The sequence below is a fragment of the Aspergillus lucknowensis genome (genome assembly GCF_044049455.1).
Source record: "Aspergillus lucknowensis strain CBS 449.75 chromosome Unknown BJX67scaffold_47, whole genome shotgun sequence".
Classification (NCBI taxonomy): Eukaryota; Fungi; Ascomycota; class Eurotiomycetes; order Eurotiales; family Aspergillaceae; genus Aspergillus; species Aspergillus lucknowensis.
Genome location: NW_027263591.1, coordinates 108036 through 128984, shown reverse-complemented (window position 1 = coordinate 128984; position 20949 = coordinate 108036). Strand labels below are relative to the sequence as shown.

The following is a 20949-nucleotide window of genomic DNA, read 5'->3' as shown; positions in this document are numbered from 1 at the left end:
TGCGCAAGTAGGGCTTTCAGACTTTCATCCGGCATGGCTTGAAAGCCTGGAGAACGCGGCGGATTCACGAACTCAACTTTTATCATCTATGAGCTCTACTAACTTGCTATGCGTCTATTTACAGTCTTTTAAGCACATCGTCTAGAACCTCCTGGGTGGTAGCCTTTCCGCCCAAGTCGGGGGAAAGGTACTTGCCCTCGTCGATGTTGCCATCAACCGCAGTGTAGATCTTAGCGGCAGCCTTCTCCTCGCCCAAAAACTCGAGCATGAGAGCGACACTGCGCAGAGTAGCGATAGGGTTGGCAATCCCTTTACCCTCGATGTCGGGGGCGCTTCCGTGGCAAGGCTCGCCGATGGCAAAGCCGTCGCCGACGTTGGCGCTTGGCACAAGACCCAAGCTGCCAACTAGGGCCGCGGCACCGTCGGAGAGAATGTCTCCGTACAGGTTAGGAGCGACAATCACATCGTAGTACTCGGGCTGGCGGAAGAGCTTGTACACCATCGAGTCGACGATCTGCTCCTCGACCTCGACGGAGGAGAACTTCTGTGCGGCAAGAGCCGCGCGCGCAGTTTCACGGAAGAGACCGTCCGTCTGCGACAGGACGTTGGACTTGTGGGTAATGGTCACCATGGGCTGGGAGCGGAGGCCAGAGGCTGGGGTAGCATCACGGATCTTCTGACGGCGCAGGGCGATCTCACCAGCGATGGTGGAGATGCGCGACGAAGCACGCTCGGAGATCTGCTTGATGGCCCTAGCGACTTTGCCGTTGGGAGTCTCTTCGGTGCTCTCCTCTTTTACGTAGAGATCCTCGGTGTTCTCACGGACGATAACGAGGTCGATCGGCTTCCCGGCGCTGGTACCAGCAGTGGTTTTGACGGGACGGACGTTGGCGTAGAGGTCGAGCTTCTTGCGGAGCGCGACGATGGGGGAGGAGTAACCGGCGACCTTTGTGGATGGGGAGCTATAAGAATTCAAGTCAGAAATTCCATTGACAAACTCGCCCATGACTATATCTCACCTGACAGCTCCGAAAAGCGCGCCGTCACACTCCTTCTTCAGAATATCCACGGTCTTGTCCGGTAAGGCGCTGCCATTGCGCTTGAAGCAGTCGTAACCCGCATCAAGGTCCACGAAGCTGAACTTCAAGTTCAGGGAAGCAGGAAGCGATTCCAGAATCCGTCTGCCAGCCTAATTCCGAGAGACGTTTAGTATCATACCCCTGCTTGTCTACTGAGATGCCGACTTACCGGGATAACCTCCCGTCCGATACCGTCACCGGGAATGAGGCCTGAAGGGGATTGTCAGTCGATTTCTGTTAATGGCAGACGTAGTAAATCCAAGAGAAGACCAATTGACCTATGCGGAGAGTTCTAGCAGCAGCCATGGCGAGTATTCTTGAGGTTTCCTGCTGGACAAGAAAAAGCTCCGCGATCGGAGGAAAATGTTTCGTTGACGTAGCGGCGGAATAAAATTGATCCGGAGGCCATCAGCAGTGGCTTAACCGTGGACACGACAGTGCATTGTTTCCTTGTTTTTGTGGATCGGCCCATGGTTTCTTGGGATCCTATGAATGTAACCATTTCAGCTGTCAACGATGGCTCCATTGGCATTACCTACCCATTCATCTGTACCAGCCCTATAGGGCTGAGTGCATTTGTACAAATATCACAGCCGTACTTGGGTAATCCTAGGGGATACCCCACCCCAGTTGATCCCAGGAACAAAGACATCATCGCCATAAGTTGAACTCCTCATCCTCAGCGTAGGAAGGAGATATACTTGGGAGGTTGAACTCACGTGGCAGCAATGCTGCCTACTGGAGCCTTGTTGACATTCACTCACCACCCAAGCGCGCGGAACACCGCGTCCATTTCATCTCCAGCCTGAGCGTCTTCCGCTGCTCGGACCGAGAGAGATGTCGCTTAGTACGCTTCCTGTTGAAACCCTACAACAAATCCTGGGTCATTTCTGTTTACATTGCACCCGTGACCCTTCAGCCGAACCGCCGCTTGCATACCTCCATGACGGCGACCAGGCGCCCGATGAGCGGTCATGGTACTCTCTTCAGCGTCATACACTATTCTCAGTATGTCTGCTTTCGAAACGCCTCTGTTCTGTCGCGCAGCCTATTCTGTACCATGAATTTATCCTTGGATACGGCGACTCGTGGCGCTCAGATCACTACACCTGGGACGGCCGACTCACCTCGTTTATCATCGCTATTGCACGGCGTCGGGATCTAGCTACACTCGTGAAACGAGTTTACATTCATCCCTACTTACTTGAGCGCTTCGACGATGGACCAGACTATCTCAGCGGACACCCGCGCGAGCGGGACTACATCACTGATAGGGAGGCTGGTAGGGCTATCCGGGCGCTCGAGCCCGTGCTTGGAATCAGACACCCGCCGCGCCTTAAAGCTTACGATCTTGTTACGATTCTCCTTGCCGCACTGCCGCACCTCGAGCGTTGTAGCCTCCAACTCGGTCCATATTGTGACCGGATCGTCCGCGGTGAAGCGCTATCTGCTTGCGGTGTGACGGAACTACCAATCCGCACACTGGATATTTCGCTCGGCTCCGACGCAAGCCGCCGCGACATGTTCCACCTAGGCCCGCGTGCGCGTGCGCTTTTTGATGTGGTTCCTTACCTGGAAACGCTCAACCTCCACATGTGCGGCGGGATTTGGGCGGCGGCTGAAAGTACCTGGCTGCCGAAGCTCAAAAACCTCCACATTACATTCAGCCGCCTTACTGCAGCGGATCTGAGGGGCCTGCTCAATTCTTGCGCTGGCCTCCGCAGCTTCACGTACGAGGCGTCTCGTCCCTCTGAGGGCTGGTGGAATTACGACCACTTCCAGCTGCAAGATGCAATTAGATACCTCTACCGCCACCGCGAAACGCTAGAATCGCTGCATCTCGATCTAAGAAAGCTCGGATACGACGAGAGGGTTGACCCAATGCCACCCGGATCAACCCTCCGTGAGTTCCCAGCACTAAAACACCTACTTCTCGACATGCAGGAGCTTCACAGGTCTCTCGTCCCAGATTCACAACTCCTACTCCAGCATCTCCCGCCCAGTATCCAATCCTTCCACCTCGTCGGGTGGATCGACTTTGGTCACTCCCGTAAAGAAGCAGGCCTCCTCGGTCTGGTCGAGGCTATTTCGCTCGGCGGGTACCCGAACTTCAAGGAACTTAAACAAGACGAACGGTCTGTACTTAAAGATGAAGCAGCCGTCAGTGGGCAGTTCGCGCGAGTTGGTGTCACCTTTGGATACGACGTTTGGCCGTCGACGTTGTCGACGCTAGGGGACGCCGATGTGGTGACGCCTTGGCTGATGATAGATGTAAATTTGATACCCCTCTGTGAATACCGCGACCTAGCGGCTGACCGCCCGCCGTGGCCGGATGAGGAGGACTCCGATCTTTGATCTCTACTGCAGTCGACCTGTGGGTTACTCTGGTGAGATTGACGCTTGGCTTGTTGGGTTGTAAAGCTACGCGCTCTGAGGTTGAATGCCAAGCAGTGACCGTCCGAAGAGGGTGAGCGCGACGCCGAAACGGGACGATGGATTGTCTCAATCGACGGTTGAATGGGTTTCAAGCCGGCGTGTACCTTGTTGTGGGAAGTTGCTCCAGCTTGCTGTTCATATGCTCACCCTAAGAAAGAGTCCAAGATCAGGTGTTCGGCCTCATTACGTCCGATATCTATGCCTGTATACCTACCAACAGGACGCGCGATACCGTGACAACCACGATACTATTAGGTACACTGGCAAACGCCCTCGACAAGAAAAAACTACGGGAAGGCGTGTACCCGCCATGCTTGACCAGTTCGCGATCGCTCCTTCCGTCTTTGTATTATCAGGCTGAGGAAGCTGCGGCCATGGACCTTCTGGAATTGTTCTTTCCTTGAGTGCTAGATAGCAGATCAATCAAGTCAGCTTGGGGCGTGGAAGTAGTGCGCAGGCAAGAATGAAGCATCCAAAGCAATCTGCCAAGTAGCCAAGAATAGTGAGGGACTCCGAATTTGATCCAAAAAGCTTGACACGAAAGAAATAAAAGGCTTTGGTGGCTTCGCGCCCAGCCGACGAACCAGGTGTTGGAATACGAGCACGGCGTTCAACGCCAGGTGTCACAAGGGAATGACGAGTGGACTCAGCCGCTCGAGGCGCATTCCATACTTGCCTGAGAGATACCCGTAGAGGTTGCGTTGGATAGAAATGTCATTACAGACCTCCCATCTGTATTCAGAAACTCTGCGAAGATGAGTAGTTTCGGGAACCGCGTTTCGCGGTGGATTGCTGGACACTCGAAAGCTCGCATGTACGCAATATCCTTGCCCCATATGCAACCAATTAACCCGTTTTCCACAGCTCTCAAGCAGAAATGGAAGATCGACAACGCCTTCCTCCAGACGTCGCCCCTCCCAGGTCGAAGAATAGTCACCCAGACCTGATATCGCATGAGCAACCACCAGCAGAGCACCGCGAACAACAGCAGCAGCAGCAGCAGCAGCAACAACAACAACAGAAACATCGATACGAACTACACGCAACATTCACCAGTCACACAACCGGTAAAGGCGAAAACGCCGGAAACCCACCGAGTGTTCAAGCCATCGCATTCTCGCCGGACGGGGAAACCCTCGCGTCGGGCGGGACGGACCAAGTCGTGATTATTTGGGATCTCGCGACGGGGCGGGAGCGGCATAGGATCATGTCGCACCGTGAGCAAGTCACGGCACTTGCATTTGCGCTGGATGGGTGGCGGCTCGCGTCCGGCGCCTATGACTGTAATGTCTACATCCACAATGCCGCAACCGGATCCTTTGTTGGGAGGACACTGGCGGGCTTGTGGTTCATCGTAACGGCGCTTGCGTTCTCACCGGATGGACGGTGGATGGCAGTCGGCGGGAAGCACGGGACGATCCATGTGCGTCATTCGAGGAGGCTCGAGGAGCGGGTATTGTCTGAACAGGGCCATACCGGTACTGTTCGTGGTTTAGCATTTTCTCCGGATGGGAGGTATCTCGCGTCTGCGAGTCAGGCCGGGAGAGTCAAGATATGGGACCTTGCGCAGGGTAAGGAGGTTCATTCGAAACAGAGGGTTAGTACTGGAGGGTGTGTTGCGTTTTCGCCGGATGGTCGGTGGATGGCGACGGCGGGGAAGAGGGTTGCGCTGTGGGAGGTGGAGACGTGGTCACTGGTGAAGGAAATAAAGGGGGCGAAGACGTGGCCGGACGTACTTGCCTTTTCGCCAGACGGGACGCAGATTGTTTGGGGGAAGTCGAGTGGGACGATGGTGGTGTGTGATATTGCGAGTGGAACGGAGGTTCAGGTGCTGAAAGCTCACAGTGTTTATGTATCTGGGGTGGGATTCTCCCCTGATGGAAGGTACTTGGCGTCCGGTTCTCGTGATGGTACGGTAAAGCTATGGAGGGCTGTCAACTGGCAGTAACATGTTGCCAGATAGACGGTGGCCGGAGCTGGGTTCGCACCTAGGGCTTGATGGAATTGGGTGATATTCATGTCTGTCATACAACTCGTCCTACAAGCGACGGCACAGAGTCAAGCCAAATGCCCGCCTGCCTTAAAGATTACATTCTCTCAGATCATGTTAAGGCTCTTACTGAGTCCGAGTATCCTTGGGTACTCCGTTGGAGAATGACAAGCAAGCGCTACATGGTGTGGTGAGTGCAATGGCCGCACTGGCATGTGTTGTCGTGGAAGTTGCAAATGGCAGCGGGTGCTCGGCTTCGAGCGGAGTCAGATTTGGCGCTGGATGACCAGGATGTGAAGGTCATAGATTTGGTTCAATGGTTCGCCTTTACTTATAGCTAAAATGTGACATGTTCGACGCTCTTACTGGCGTACACAAGCTGAAGTTGGTCATTTTTGGTGTGGGAAAGTATGGGAATAGGGGATCATATCACCCGAGTCTAAACCTCCTTCCTTGAAGAATATACATCTTCCCGGAAGTTGGTCAACGAACCCGAGCTGCGTCGCCAGCGGTATTTCTACAGTAGGCTTCTCGCGTCGCTCCAAGACTCTGGGATAGACTGGGTGTCATGTTGGTCACAGCGTCTTGCCGAGGTTGTGCATTTTCAGGGCTTGTTCCCGCCTCATGTTGGGCATTTGGGAAAGCTGGTACTCCGGACAGCAAGCCAATATTTTACTCTTGAGAGAGAACTGATTGAAATGCGAGAGAATGTGGGAAGCGAGTAACAGCGAATCTTGTCAAGGGATTCGAAGGGTTGACGGTATTGGTCTCCTTGATAGGTGGCGGCATCACAGGAATGTCCAAATGTGAGCCAGATGCATGAATTTGAGAGCAATAGTGCCAGCACTATGGCTGTCCAGGTCGCGTCACTGGAGGAAAAGGCCGAGATTGTTGGATTGCAATGCAAGAGGCATGAAACGGCGCGAGCGTATGAGATGTGAAGCCGATCCAAGCCCCTGAAATGGGTGCCTCAGGCGCCCGATCTGTGTCAGCGTCGCGCTGCAGTGCCTCCTCTCCTTTCTTCCTCCTCATCTTGATTCATCTGAACTCTGCTCATCATTCCATTCTCATTCTAGAGCCTTCGTCTATCATGTCTGTTGCGCCTGGATTTCTCCATCGGGTCGCCCAGGCTCATTATTGACGTGCTCTGTTTCCATTTTGCTCCCTGGCTTTGTTTGTTTACTGTCGTCACTGTTTATATCCTCCGTTCTCCCCCGCTTCCGTTCCACCCATCTTACCAGCGTGTCCTTGCTCTTCGCGACTCAACGCGCTTTTCACCGCCTCTCCGCTTCATAACCATCAGTCAAGACGGATTGTGACTGCAGTCGCCAATATCGCTTCGTTGATTAGACTTCGGCCAACTCCGGCCGCCGCCCAACTGGCTGCCGCGGACTTTCTCCCTATTGCATCCCTCCGTACTCCATCACTATGTCTGACAAAGGCGCCCATCCAGGGGTGAAGAGTCTCCTCGCGAGATTCGAAAACAGCCAGCAAAATGTCACCTCCCCGCCTCCTCGAGATAGATCTCCTGCCGGTTCGGATAGGCTATCCAAGGTGCGCGCTACTTTCGTCGCCGTTGGGGGAGGGTCCCCGTCAAACCCCATACTGGGCTTGAGGACGGTAGATGGGTATAGCGAGAGCCCTCCGCCCCCGCCACGAATGAAAAGCTTCGGCTCGGAAGATATTGACGGTAGCGTGAAAAGCAATGGATCCCTGCCCCTGTCGACGAATGGCCTTGTCGGTGCGCAGGTGGTGACTGAGCCGGAAACGAAAGGCACTGTGGAAGAGACCATCGAGGCTAAAGGGAAAGCGATGGTCAAGGAGGAAACATCTGCGAACAAGGAAAACCAGCCTAACCCGCGATCATCCACGGCTGCGTCAGGTTTATCTGCTACAAGTCCGACGAAAACAGTCTCAAAAAAGCCGTCGAATGCCCACATCAGCAAGGTCCCTCCGACGACCAAGCCTACCTCGCATGCGCCAAGCTCTAAGACCCCAGCACAACCACGGATGCCAATTTCCGCCTCGAAGCCTGACGATGAAAAGCCCTCCAGGTCAACCCGCGCTTCCAGGCCTTCCACGAATACGACTGCGAAGGCTGATCCACCGAAGGCTCCAGTCCATAAGGCAAGTCGTACGTCCCTTACTACGGCACCCAGGGCACCAACAAGACCCTCGCGTGCGTCGACTCCAGCTCGTGAGATCACAAAGCCAGCCCCTCGCACGAGCGATGTCCGATCGCAGTCGACAACAAAGTCAGCTCGCCTTGCAGCCACTACAAAGGCACCTAGCTTGTCATCAACAGCGAGATTGAGCACGACTGCCGGAACTACTGCGACTTTATCCCGCAAGCCATCTAACTTGAAGGGCACAAGTACTGCAACCCGCCAACGCGCTGTTACCCCAACTGCCTCCAGTGTTCGCAAGCAGACCTCCCGTAGCCCACCAAGTCAGTCAGGGAGTGATCGCCCACACTCTCGGCTGAGCGCCAGTACTAAACCAGTCGACGAGGGATTTTTGGCTAGGATGATGCGCCCTACAGCAAGCTCGGCCAGCAAGGCACACGAAAAAATAGAGATCAAGAGTCCTCCCCGCCCCAGAGTCGCACGCGCCCCCAGAAGGCCTTCTTCAACGCTGGAGGCGCGCTCGAACCGCCCAACGAAGGACAAGATCGCATCTGAGAAGCTCCAAGAGAAGACACAGTCCACAGACACGCCAAACGAAACACAAGCCAAAGAAGTTGAGCAGGAGGTTGAGCCCGTTCAGGATATTGCAGAACAATCAGCACCGAAGCCATCAACACAGCCTGCGAGGCAGTCTCCAGAGCCCGTTATCGAGGAGGGGGAATGTCACGAAGAACAAAGGATAGATTCACCTGTGGAGTCCACTACTGAGCCTCTTCCTGGACATGTCGAAAACCACGTCACCGACGACTCTGATACTCATGCCATTCAACTAGAAGAGAGCCCTGTTCAACCGACTCCCAAATCGGGAGCATCCCTGGAAGCCGACCAGGAAGTCAAGATCGTCGAAGACCCTGTGGAGCCAAACTCAGAGAGTCCCGAGGTGCAAATTTCCACTCCAGCTGATCAGACTGTGGACCAACAGATCGAGCCAGCTGACACCGAAACCGTCAAAACTGCTGAGATCGCCGAGACAAGCGAGCCCGGGGCCACCACTATTCTGCAGGAGGACACGGAAGTTTCCAGCGAATTACCTCTTGAGACAGCACCGAAATCGGTTGAATCGAAACCCGACGACCTTGATGTTGACCTCAGCCAGCTAACGCTAAACGAGAAAGATGCATCAACCTAGGAATCATCCCGGGCCCTCAATCCCATTCCAGAATTTCTACCCACCATTTTACTTCTCGTAACATACTTCGCTACACTTTTTCACTTCAGTGCTTCTAGGGAGCGAGCTGTTGAGATGACTTATCTATTTTCCATTCTACGGTCTTGTGATCAAACTTATTCTACAACGCAACAAAAACACAGAAGTTGCTTGGCTAAGCATTTGTTAAGTGGTGTTTGAAATTACTTGGGTGATTTAGCGTTTGATATCGCATCTTGCATTTGACAGTGTAGGAGTACGAGTATTTACTGATTCTGGTTTATCTCTCCATCCCTTCTTAGTTATCTGGATATCTTCTTGTCATTATACCTTCTATCTTATTAGTTGTTTATTTAACTTCTTCCTGTTGCTTAGGCTTTGAAGACGAGGGGTAGTGCAACCCAGTATCGCAAATTACTTTGGTTCCAGGACCTTGTTCCGTCCGAGTTATGATTTGTTCCTTGAATAGCCTGAAGGACGATGGACCATCCGAGAGTTCGGAATCCATGATCGATATGGTCGTCATATAGATGAGTGATGAACTAGAGCGAGGAGATATAGCCGCGTCGATGGGGAGATTCTGGCTCACATTCTTTTACTGGCCTCAACAAACCTGGGTTTCTTGGTTTTCTACACTGATGGACACTCGTGCTTTTTGGTAGCTACTTACGACAAAAAGAACCACGAGGTGAGAGATACTCTCTGGGCAGATATACTTCCGTGAACACGTATGAATTTCGAGGGCCATACTATCTTCGTAAAACCAAATATATGAAAGCACAGCAAGTCATCTGCCACAACTGAACCAAGCCGTCCACCGTCACACACCAGAGAGAGAGAGAGACGGAGAGAGATTATCCAGCTCGAAAGCAATCAAAGCTTCTTCTCCAACTTCTTCAAAAACCGATTAACGCTACTCTCCACCCGCGCAGCGGAATCCTCTAATTTGCGCGGCCGCTGTCCCGGATTCTGGACGGCGAGCTTGGCGTGGGCCTGCAGATGCGAATTGGCTTCTGCCTCTGTAGGGCGGTACATCTGGTTATGGACGTCGTATTCAGAGCCGGTGACGGGGCCGGGGGGGGAGAGGGAGTTTGATGATTGGTGCTGCGGCTGCGGGTGAGAAGACTTGTCGTAGGAGTAGTTTGAGTAGCCTCCTATGGCGGGGACTTGGGTACCGTAGAAGCTTGGGGGTTGCTGTGCTTGCTGTTGGTGCTGTTGGTGTTGTTGCGGGCCGTAGAGATGAGCGGTTGGATTAGCTGCGTTCGGAGGGAATTGTTGATGCGGTTGGATTTGAGATTGTTGGTGTTGGCCGGCGCCGGCGGGGTATGTGGGTGGGTATGTGGGGACTGGTGAGCTTTGGATGGATGTTTGCGGGGGATAGGAAGGAACTGTGGGAGGGCCCTGGAGGGGTGCTTGGGGTGGGAATGAACCGGTGCGGGAGATACCTGCGCTGGGTGGTGGCGATGCGTATGCTCCAGGGAGGGCGTAGGATGTTGCCTGACTTTGTTGGGGAGGAGGGCCGTATCCCGGCGTCTGGGACGGGGGTTGGTAAGGAAGACCTTGGTCTGCTGCTATCGCTGCAGCGAGGCCGGTTCCGTCCGCAGCATCCGGGGGAGGTGGTGTTTTCTCGCGGTGTTTAATCGGTTCTGGCGCGGCCGGGGCGGCTGGGTTATACGGCAGAGGGGTGAACTGGGAAGAGTCTCTCTTCTGTTCGTCTGAAAGAGGGCTGGCTGAAGATGTCGGTTGAATTGGCTGGGCGGGGCCACCCCCCGGAGGCGGGGGTGGGAGAGGGATGGGCGTAGGACTCACGACGGATTCCGCCTGAGAGTTCCGAGTTTGTCCATTCTGGTAAGCGGGATCCGTGATTGCCACGCTCTCCAGCTGCTGGACGACAGTGCTAGTAGCGCTGGCCTCTGGGGGAGGCGGGAATGGATGCCGATCGGTTTCTATCTGGGCGCGGGATATATGCCGTTCAACCAGGTCCAGAAACTGGTCGGCGTCGCCTTGAGTCCAGAAATAGATGTCGAGAGTGTGAAGGCGCTGGTAGGTATTCTCGCCACGGGGGTCGTTGGTGGGCAATTGCCATTCGTATGAGTTCGCGTTGCCTGGCGGTGGTGGGAAGGCCAACCCGCCCTGGGCTTGTGTGAGTCCGTCGACAGTCATGGTGCATAGAGTGGGAAATCTCGTGGAATGGCGCAGGTGGACATTATCAAGAGCTACTAAGGCGTCAGTAACCTGATGGTGGGAACTGTGGTGGTCGAAGCTTACCTCCGTTGAAGGCATCCTGATCAGGGGTGCCGGGATGATTTGCTACCTCAATCCTGGTCTTTTGCTGGGCAGCATTGTGATATAGGTACAGGTAGGAGCTCTTATCGAACCGATGAACAAGCGGCTTCGGAGTCGGCGCAGTGAAATAATAATGGATATCGGCGAAGCTGCGTGTCTCAGACAACGCTATTCATCGGTGCCTGCGGGGTAATCGAGAGACTTACAGAGTAAGCACGCGCTCCTCGCCTGGTAGCGGGGGCATGATCAGCGGTCAGTATAGGATTGTTGATAGAAGGAAGTACAAAGTAGGGTATATGGGAAACATTGACGAAGTGAAGTCGGAGGGCAGGCAACAAAAATGATTTATAGTCCCAACACGAGCAAAGCCACTTACCAAGCTACGACTGGGTCACGGAATGCAGTCTGCAGAGAGCCCGCGGCAATGAGGGCGCTTAGAACGTGGAGGTGATTCGACGATGGTGGAGTGCGGTTAGTGCCTGAATTTGTGGCCCGCAGTTTACGGCATTAACATCGGGCCCGTCGTTTTGTTTCTCCGAAAATTTCGGTCCAGCTTTCTCCATCTTCAGAGCATCTTTGAGGATCCGCAGCCCAGCCCTGAGCTTCCAAGTGTGCCTGAGATATCCTAATCTTGTCATTTATTGTTCTATCTAGCAGGTACTGCCGCGAAGATTCTCCCCTGGCCGACCAAAACTAAATTCTATCTGGGGCAATTGCAGAGAACGCATCGCGCGTCGCTCGATCTCGTCGACACTCTTCCGCTGCCAGGCCGCGACTCAGAATGTCACTTGTCAATTTAGCCCACGTCTGCTCGCACTTAAACAATGCAACCAAGGCTCGACTCGGCTTCACGTCCATCCCGAACTCCAACCTACACTTAAAGCTATGCCTCGCCCTACAGAATGACGGATTCATTTCCTCCGTTGTTCGCGGAGGCCCTACACCCCCGCCCATGCATAACCTGCTTGGTTATCCGACCGCAAACGATGAAGTACAGAGCGTCGAACCATTGACACAGAGCAACATCGCCTCAAGGCGGTTATGGCTGGGATTGAAGTACTGGCAAAGTCAGCCAGTGCTATCGAAGATTTCCATGGTGAGCAAGCCGACGAGACGGGTCACCATCGATGTCGCTGGTCTGCGTGAAATTGTCCGAGGACAGAAGAGCAATTTCGTGGAAGGCCTGCGATCGCCTGGTGAGAGTCTCTACATATCGACGGATCGTGGCATTATGGAAGCACGAGCGTGTGTCGAAAAGAAGATCGGAGGGCTTGTTCTGTGTCGGGTGCTGTAATGGCTGGAATGGAAGGGATAGAGAGTCACCGAGACATCTAAGATTTGTTTTTGAGGGGTCCTGTACGATGAGCCTGCATTATATCCGGAGTTCGGTCAGTTGCAACTTTCCACTTTGTTCCGTTTGCAACTGTCGGGGTAAACATTTTTCGTGTATATCAAACGAGGTAACTTCATGTACTAAATTTATCCTTTCTCTGTGAGCTTTGGTGTTGTCGTTGTGGTTGGTGGGACGGCTTGGCCTGGCATCTTGCCTGGTCTGTTGATCCTGCGATGTTGCCGCTTCCCTCGATCTCCCCTCCTCCCCTCCTCCCCTCCTCTCCTCCCCTCACTCCTTTGGCATCACCCGCAATTGGACGGTCTCGAACATTGCAAATTGCGTTTCTTGAGTTGCTATCTTATCTCACTCCTGCTAGGCTGGTAATCTACTCACCTTAGCCTACACCATCGGCGCGCCGTGTTTAAGCTCGGCACTCATAGACAGCCGACCCAGGGGTCAGCCAAGTGACGTCCGATATACATGTGACGGCGCAGGGACAATAACAGGCATCGAGAAACCGCTGCTATGGCTAGGAGCTCGACGCCTTTCCAGCGAGTGCTCATCTCAGGGGGAAGCGGCTTCGTTGGTGCGGCCACAGCAAGAGCATTTGCTGAGAAGCACCCGGAATGTGCCATCACTATCATCGACCTGCAGCCGCCAGGGCCGACACATGTTGTGCCAGATAGCGCTTCCTTCATTCGCATTGACATTACCAACGCCGATGAGACCAGCAAAGTCCTCCAGCAGGTGAGGCCTGATGTCGTAGTCCACACGGCCGGAATTGTTCCCAGTCTTGCTGAGCGATTTGGAAGGAGACTCAAAAAACATGTCTGGCGAGTTAACGTTGAAGGCACCAGGAATATGCTGGAGGCTGCGAAGGGAAGTGGAGTAGATGCTTTCGTCTACACAAGTACCTGCTGCGTCGTGACGGATGATATGCGAATGCCTTACCCCAATATCGACGAGGGCTGGCCCACATCTCCAACATCTCTCATTTATGGGGAGTCCAAGGTTTGGAGCCCCTGATATTTGTCGTGTTCCTATTTGTAGGGTTCTTTATTAAGAGTTGCTGACCGACGCTCCCTGTCAATCGTCAGGCTGCCGCTGAGGCTTTGGTCATCCAGCAATCGAGCGATGAGATGCGAACCTGTGCCATCCGGCCTTCCGTCCTTTGTGGCCCTGGCGACTATCAATTAGTCCCCTCGATTCATGCATGTATCGCCAAAAGGGAAACGCCGTTTGTCATAGGGACCGGCCTCAACCTATGGGACGTGACGTACGTCACTAACATTGCAGATGCCCATGTCCTTGGTGCAGAAAACTTGATGACCTCTCGGACAGCTGCCGGGGAAGCATTTTTCATACAGAACAACGAACCCATAACTTTCAGGGACTTCTGCCTCGCAATATGGGCCCATTTTGGCCACTTTCCTTCCTTTGAGCTCCACATCCCAGAAGGATTGGCGTATTTGGCTGGAATGGTCTCCGAGGCGCTGACATGGATTTCTGGCGGGGCGGCCACCCTCAGTCGCGGCAGTGTGCGAGACGCATGCGCTATCCGATATGCTAATGGGGAAAAGGCAAGACTAATTTTGGGGTACGAAGCGCGTGTGGGAATTGAAGAGGGAATACGTCTAAGCTGCGAGGTAAGAAAGGAGTACAAGGAATTACCTTTCTCGTTTGCATCTCTTTGGGCGTTCATTGACGTTAGTGTTCTAGGACTATGCTCGTCGACTTGGAATCGAGTTGCCATCTTCCAGCAAGCAGAAGGAGGAGTAGATCGCTGCAATTGTTATCGGTTCCGGCCTCGTCCCTCTTTTATCCTCAACATGATATTGTCTTGGGCAATAACCCGAGGCAATGCAGAAAGTTCGCTAAGTCAGGCCATAAGATACGCCAGATGTGGCTTGGCCCCCAGGTTAAAAGCAAGAAGAACAGAGTCATGAGGACCTCGTTGGATATCAGAGCCGCCGGCTGTGAAAGGTCCATCGAAATCGATATAACTCGCTATGTCTCGTTGGCGTCGGGCGTCAGGCAGTCCCTATCTTGAGACCATCCTCTTGCCTCGAAATCTCATTTGGCCTGTTATTCCCCCTCTTTTCATCTATCTTTCTCGGCACGGCCTTTTGTCCTTGAGAAAGAGCCCCGGCATCTCGGAACTGCGATGAGACGGGAATTTCTTGGCCAGATGATCCTCGGACCAACGTTTCCCACAGGTCAAGAGGAACCGATGGAGGTCAAGAGTTGGGTCAAATCGCTCCCGCTCCTGTGTTTCTAGTGACTCGATCGTCTCGATGTCACCCGCAAGGGCCCTTCCGAAGAGGGATTGGTTCACCGAGACAGTTCCAGTTTGGGCGACAATACATGCAGTGATATGTCTGCCCAACTCTCCAGGGGCTCGGTGCCCGGCCGGGTGAGGGCCCCATGATGGAGCTCCACACTTCGTCTCCCAACCTTAGGCGACTGTTGAGCAAGTTTGCGAGTCTGAGGTCTTAGCGGATTCGCGTCGTTCACACGACACGCTCTTCCCGTGTCTCAGACGGCTCTTGGGGGAATTCTCACCCCCGTGTTCGAGTAAAGCCGAATAGAACGGGGAGGAATGGGTTGGCTGCAAGTCGGACGCAGAAGGTTTGACTCAGGGCCCTTCCCCTTGTCGCTATGCTTCGTGGACAGCATGAGCGCCAACCGTACAAATGTAGTTCAACCATGGCCAGAAGATTCCTGCCCTTGACCGCCAGAATTAGCACAATACCAGGCCTTCGGCTTTGAAGAAACCTGGGAAGAGCAGTTGAAGGGTTCGGCCTAACCTCGAGCCGGTGACTGCAGATGATCTTGCCGAGTCCTCGACTTTTCGTCTCATGGTATCCAATGGCTCCTCACATCGTCAGCCATTTGAAGCCGCCCAGGGATGCAGAGGATCGAATTTCGGGGAAATTAGCCCAGGTCGAGCAACGAATTTTTGGAATGTGATTCCAGCCAGACTGAATTCGCTATGGGGCCAAGCCTTGAGGAGTCTGCCGCTCTTGTGCCTCGCGGTTGCATGCGCCCTACTAATTTGTGTCGTTGCTGCCCAAAACCCTAACCATCCACCTCGACCCTTGCTTTTTTCTCCTCATCTGGTTTGCGATTCCATCTCATTTGCGGATAGGATCGGCTTACGAAAGTTGGCCACGTTCAACCTGTGGGGACAAAATCTTGGGGTCTCCTTCGCGCTCATCCATGCCAAAGCGCTCTCAATGGCTACGACGGCTCCTTCACCTGATCGATACGGAGACGGCAAAGGAGTCTAGCCTCGGAGATCTTCCATTGTGCTGATTGCTTGATCACCATCGTCAACTTATCGTGACCGCTGCCCCGTCCATCTCTCGTCCCCATCCCACTGGTCCGTGGAGATTGACCCTTGGCTCCGCTGTCCACCGTGTACGACTCCATCCGCGCTTGATGCCCGGCTTCTCCCTCACACGAATGGAGATTCTCTTTCGGTCCATCCCGGCCACTGAGTGCTGGCTTTTACATATATGCCTCGCTGCCGTTTGAGTTGATGATTTCTTTACCTCCGACCATACACACATTACAGCCTAGGCGTTCATCAGTAGAGCACATGAGATTCTGACTTTCATATAATTCACCCGCTTTGCGCGTATCATTTGTTACATTTAGTCCCGCGATTTCACTCCTCTATGTACTTTCAACCCATGCCCATCGTCGTCCAGCCTCCATTATCAGCGATGTCTTCGTACTTCTCAGGTACAAGTACTAGCACAGGAAGCAGCTCCCACACACATTCACTGAGTACCGATTCAGATTCATGGTCTCGTCCGAGGTTAGCTTTAACAGGCATCTATATCCCCTCTTCTCTCCCCTTCCCACTGTCCTGAACTCTTGCCGATCGGAGTGCTATGTTTGAGACGAGCTCACCTTATCCAGTTCCATATTCCCTCGCCAACAACCGGTATATACAGCTTCCGGAGAAGCTCCCGTGATTTATCAACCAAGGTACTTCACCGTCCCACCTTTTCATTCGATAGTGTTCTGGGAAAATGGGGCCGCCTGAATACTAAGATATGCGTCCAGCACAAAACCATTCTCGCCTGTTCCACCACTTGACACTGGCCCCATCAGCACCCAAATTGCTACTTCAAGGACCGCAAAAGTTGTGTCGCCGGATTTCGATTTTTCCGTCCCCCATGGTGCTATTCCAGTATCTTCGCATTCTCCAGGGGCTATAGCTCTCTCTCCAAGAGGCTCATTGCCACACTCGACACCTATGTATCGAGAGCTGGGTCATCCCGCTCGCCTTCCAGTGGAATCTCTCAGACGGGACTACGATTTCGGGAAGCCACCAGAGAATGCGGAGTACCTTATTGAAAGGAAAGGCCGCCGAACCACGGACAAATACAAAGGGACCGTTCGACACCACTCCCAGAGGCGTCCTTCAAACCGAGATGAGTTTGATGGACCTCATCAATTTCTAGACCCACCGTCACCTCGTTTGATCGCGGCGCAAGGCCGGGATCTACCCCATCTTCCTACTAATCTTGATGTCTCAGAGCAAGATCGAATCCTGGCCTCAGTAAACGACCGCTTATCACAGTGTGCGTTTGATTTCGTCGCTAAGTACCGATTCCCAATTCCGTTGGAGCCAGACAAAAGACAGGTGAGGGTCCCTTCAGACCGTGAATGGACTGAGTGGGTATACCTTCTCAGAAGACTAGCCACAAAACGCCGTATACCCGCCAGGGTACTGTATAATGGCCAGATTAAACAACTAGTTACGGTGCTGGAGAACTCTCTGGAAATGAGACATGCTGCCAAGCACCAGTCGCGGCCTATTAAGGATGACCGAAATGTCCTCCAACTCATCTCTGCCGGAATTCAGGTGGCTAAGATCCTTAAGGATGCCAGTGCCATGGAATATCTTGATCGTCTTTATCTTGATACGGAAAAACGCATCCAAGAACGGCGTAACCGCCGGGTCAAGTTTGTCACTCCTTGAATGGAGTGGACTTATAATCGCCGATTACCTCCCTTTCCGGGCTTCATGTGGCCTCTGCCATAAAGCTGATGTCTCCCTTGGGCCACTCTGCGTTTCTGGCTTCCTCTACATACCATCTTTATATGGAAACATGCCATGCCACAGTTATTCCAGGAATCCATTTACCCCAGGAAATTTCCACGGATCAATATGATATATCCCATGATTATGAATTTGGTTGTACCCATCCCCCTCACTTGAATGGAGCGCAATTCCTGGACATCCTGCCTCGGACCCGAAGAAATGAAACCTTTCGGGATATGATACAGCAGACTCTCCCAGAGTCTTCCGTTGCTTATTCCCTCTGATATTTTCCCGCTAGTCACAGCCTCTGAGTACCCCTTCCCGCTAACATACCCACAACAATAATTCCTCGCCAACACGATGTGCTCCCCGTTTTGTCCCGGCTCCGCTATGCTCCTCAACGTTGGTTGTTCGTGTGCTCGCCAGACTATCCCCAGCGATCCTCTTCCGTGTGTTCCGAGCCTCTATTTGTTTGGTTCTTGTGTCTGAGACGGTCTATGCCAGACCTGGGATGATTTGGGATACAAGCTCTTTACCCTCTGTACTGTACGCACCCAAGGCTGGAAGTAAAGAACGGGATACCCTAGCTCCAGAGTCACGGTCATGTTGGGAAGGGGTTCAATGTGTTGCGTTTGTGGATTATGAACCTGTTTAAACCCAGCATTCTGACTCCGTTTTCACAGTCGGGTTTTCTTCTCGTGGTATTACTGATATCTCTCCAACTGTAAGGGCCGTGGCCGTCTGAATTGGATCGATCCGCTCCCAGCCCTCACCACTTGGTCACTAACATTCATATCCAGCCCAAGTAAGAAGAATCCATGGATGAAACCGATGAAAATCTCTAAATTCCAAGAAAGCACGCCAGCACAGCCTGGTAATGAGGATCTTGGCACACCAAATTCCACCAACCCACCATACTTACCTCTGGCCGTCCACGATCAACGAAGGAAAAACAAAGGAAAGAGGTGGGCTCGTCCGTCTTTTTTTTACCATCAGCCCATTTTCATTGGACCACTGGAATCCGGGCAACGCAGAGGACGCATGCGTCCTTGATCATGGACGCAATCTAGATTTACGGATATTGTTGTTCACTACCTATCTCGGGTTGACGTGCAGTTACCTACATCGTAAGGATCCGGGACATCTTGGATTTTCCACCCGAAGAAGTCATTTCCGTCGACAAGTAATACGGCAACGCAGGATATTCTTCGTAGGAGCTATATACTTGGGTAATGTGTATGTACAACGCTGGTAGAGGGGGGTTGTCTAGTCGCAGCATAGTCTCGTCTCGTAGAGAATTTTGATGTCGATATAATCAAGAAAACAAGACGATAAATAGTGACAATGAAATGAAGTCTAAGAATGTGGAAGCGCACTTTTCTTTTCTTTTCTTTTTTCTTTTTTCCCTCGTTCCCTGTTGACCTCAACCACGTCAACCAGAGATCTTCGAAAGAAGGCCCCGTGATACCTCTCTCAGTCCGGCCAACGGCGAAACCCGAGTAGGCTGCTTCCAGACCAAAACACCGGCAATCGCCAGCACTGAGAGAATCGTCGACCCGAAAACAGCTCCGAGAATCCGGCCCTGCCTCCGGTTCACCTGGATGATCTCCGAGTATCGCTGGTTAGAGAAGGAAACGCGGGTGTACTGGGTCTGCCAACCCAGACTCGGCACGTAGTGGTAGAGTGCTTCTTCGATGTACTTGCGTAATCGATAGAGGGGTTGTTTGATACCCTGCCGCATCTCGACGTAGTTTTGACGCGAGAGGTCGTTGATGGCGTGTGCGTCTGCCGCACGATTGTCCGTGTACTCCTGGAAGGCTAGTTGGCGGGCGAGAGCTCGCGCACCTTGATCCGCATCAGGATTGTATACGCCATTTGCATCTAGGTATTCGAAAAGGACTTGGATGTCTTCTAGGCCGGCGTTGAGGCCCTGGCCGTAGAAGGGGAGGACTGCATGCGCGGCGTCGCCGACGATGACGACGCTGGAGCTGTAATGGTGAGGTTTGCATTTGATGCTGATGAGTGGGAGGTGAGGATTTGTGGTGAACTGTTCGACGAGGTCATTGGGGGAGATGAGTTGCGGGCTGACGCCTGGGAAGTGGGCGCCGAAAAACTCGAGCAGGTCTTGTGTGGAGCGTTCGAGTTTCGCGAAGTGTATGGCTGGCGCAAACAAAGTACAGGTGAAGGACTTGTCGACCGATGGTAGGGCGATAAACATGAATTCCTTGCCGGGCCAGATGTGAAGGTGGCTTGGGGAGATGAGGAAGTCGTTCTGCGGTGATGGTGGAATGCGGAATTCGCACCACAGCGTGTCGATATATTCCTGCTCGTAGTTGACTCGAGCAAACTTCATCATATGGTATCTTGTGGCCGAATGGGCCCCATCTGCACCGATTAGGTAGTCAAAGTCCACCTCTATCTCAGGGACTCGGCCCGACGAGCCCGGAAGGGGTGCTTCGCCGGGTATTCGGCGTTCGAACCAGGCTTTGTTAGCTCTAAAATCGGCGCCAGTCAATTTGTGATTGAAGAATAGTTTGATATTGGGCATTCGTTCCAGCTCATCGAGGAGGACGTTGTTTAGTGTGCCTCTATCCGCTGAATGATTGTTCTAAGTCGCCCTGTTAGCTGTGGCGCGTTTTGGTACATGCTATAGGAGCACTAACCCTGCCGTGGACATCGTAGGCTTGCGGCGCCTCCCATAACTTCCCATCGCCTCCCCCGTGAATCATGCGTCCATAGATAGGAAATGCTTCTTGGAGGATCTTTCTTATGACATTCTCTCGCTTCGACCCCTTGATCGCCGTGATTCCGCGATGGGATAATGACAAATTGATAGACTTCGTAAAATTCAGGGGAACTGTCGAGGGAATCCTGAGATCTGCAAAGCAAGATGCGGTGTGAGCACTTTTTGAGTTTGCAAGAGCCATGCATGGTTGGCTGCAGTGTCCGCCCACATCCAAATATATATACAGTTGAATGGTATATCCGAGGTCACGATCAAGCCGCACAACATCACGTAGGTTTGGAATGTGCACGGAGGGCGGATAAAGGGGGACTAACCTCCTCGTAACTCATATACCTCAACATCGTCGCCTCTGGCTGCTGCATAGAGAGCTGCCAGAGAACCCACCGGACCTGCTCCGACCACCACCACCTTTTGCTTGGCTCGGGACGTCATGGCCACTGGGAAGAAGCAATTGTTCACCAGGGATCCGTGTACTCCGTGCGACTGTCCGACCTATGGATTGAGATGCAAGGATGAAATTTCTCCGCTGTCGTACCGGAACGGCCGGGACCTTCTCGGCCATGACGCAAACGGCAATGCTCAGTCACGAGATCTGCGACTTCGGAGAATTTTGTATTCCTTTTGGGGATTAGCGGAATAGACTCGTGGACAACAGAGCCGTGCACGTGATGATTGCTGCTGCGCTAG

At 53.1% G+C, this 20949-nt stretch overlaps 8 protein-coding genes across 8 annotated transcripts; 5 read left to right on the top strand and 3 right to left on the bottom strand.

Annotated features, from left to right (window-relative positions):
* Nucleotides 1-8: 8 nt before the first annotated feature.
* On the bottom strand, nt 9-1474 carry lysB (homoisocitrate dehydrogenase lysB). The gene is made up of 4 exons (XM_071030027.1): nt 1358-1474; nt 1249-1289; nt 1020-1189; nt 9-962 (listed from the first exon to the last, which is right to left on the bottom strand). Exons 1-4 carry the CDS (start codon nt 1383-1385, stop codon nt 119-121), a joined length of 1083 nt encoding a protein of 360 aa, XP_070882796.1. The 5' UTR covers nt 1386-1474; the 3' UTR covers nt 9-118.
* A 358-nt stretch (nt 1475-1832) lies between these two features.
* On the top strand, nt 1833-3515 carry BJX67DRAFT_235161 (uncharacterized protein). Its single transcript, XM_071025995.1, has one exon. The coding sequence runs from the start codon at nt 1917-1919 to the stop codon at nt 3432-3434; it is 1518 nt and encodes a 505-aa protein (XP_070882795.1). The 5' UTR covers nt 1833-1916; the 3' UTR covers nt 3435-3515.
* A 557-nt stretch (nt 3516-4072) lies between these two features.
* BJX67DRAFT_235169 (WD40 repeat domain-containing protein) lies at nt 4073-5795 on the top strand. Its single transcript, XM_071025996.1, has one exon. It carries the CDS (start codon nt 4393-4395, stop codon nt 5461-5463), a length of 1071 nt encoding a protein of 356 aa, XP_070882794.1. The 5' UTR covers nt 4073-4392; the 3' UTR covers nt 5464-5795.
* A 3756-nt stretch (nt 5796-9551) lies between these two features.
* BJX67DRAFT_362713 (uncharacterized protein) lies at nt 9552-11577 on the bottom strand. Its single transcript, XM_071030026.1, has 3 exons — nt 11331-11577; nt 11107-11273; nt 9552-11054 (listed from the first exon to the last, which is right to left on the bottom strand). The coding sequence occupies exons 1-3, from the start codon at nt 11366-11368 to the stop codon at nt 9712-9714; spliced, it is 1548 nt and encodes a 515-aa protein (XP_070882793.1). The 5' UTR covers nt 11369-11577; the 3' UTR covers nt 9552-9711.
* A 110-nt stretch (nt 11578-11687) lies between these two features.
* On the top strand, nt 11688-12700 carry BJX67DRAFT_235080 (mitochondrial 37S ribosomal protein uS8m). Its single transcript, XM_071025993.1, has one exon. It carries the CDS (start codon nt 11906-11908, stop codon nt 12416-12418), a length of 513 nt encoding a protein of 170 aa, XP_070882792.1. The 5' UTR covers nt 11688-11905; the 3' UTR covers nt 12419-12700.
* On the top strand, nt 12701-14351 carry BJX67DRAFT_235087 (uncharacterized protein). The gene is made up of 3 exons (XM_071025994.1): nt 12701-13468; nt 13555-14103; nt 14177-14351. The coding sequence occupies exons 1-3, from the start codon at nt 12983-12985 to the stop codon at nt 14234-14236; spliced, it is 1095 nt and encodes a 364-aa protein (XP_070882791.1). The 5' UTR covers nt 12701-12982; the 3' UTR covers nt 14237-14351.
* A 1834-nt stretch (nt 14352-16185) lies between these two features.
* BJX67DRAFT_374293 (uncharacterized protein) lies at nt 16186-17453 on the top strand (the record flags this gene model as incomplete). The annotated part of the gene is made up of 3 exons (XM_071031529.1): nt 16186-16280; nt 16385-16453; nt 16532-17453. The coding sequence occupies 3 exons, from the start codon at nt 16186-16188 to the stop codon at nt 17451-17453; spliced, it is 1086 nt and encodes a 361-aa protein (XP_070882790.1).
* A 1163-nt stretch (nt 17454-18616) lies between these two features.
* Nucleotides 18617-20920, bottom strand: bna4 (kynurenine 3-monooxygenase). The gene is made up of 3 exons (XM_071030025.1): nt 20577-20920; nt 20180-20394; nt 18617-20124 (listed from the first exon to the last, which is right to left on the bottom strand). The coding sequence occupies exons 1-3, from the start codon at nt 20692-20694 to the stop codon at nt 18949-18951; spliced, it is 1509 nt and encodes a 502-aa protein (XP_070882789.1). The 5' UTR covers nt 20695-20920; the 3' UTR covers nt 18617-18948.
* Nucleotides 20921-20949: the final 29 nt, after the last annotated feature.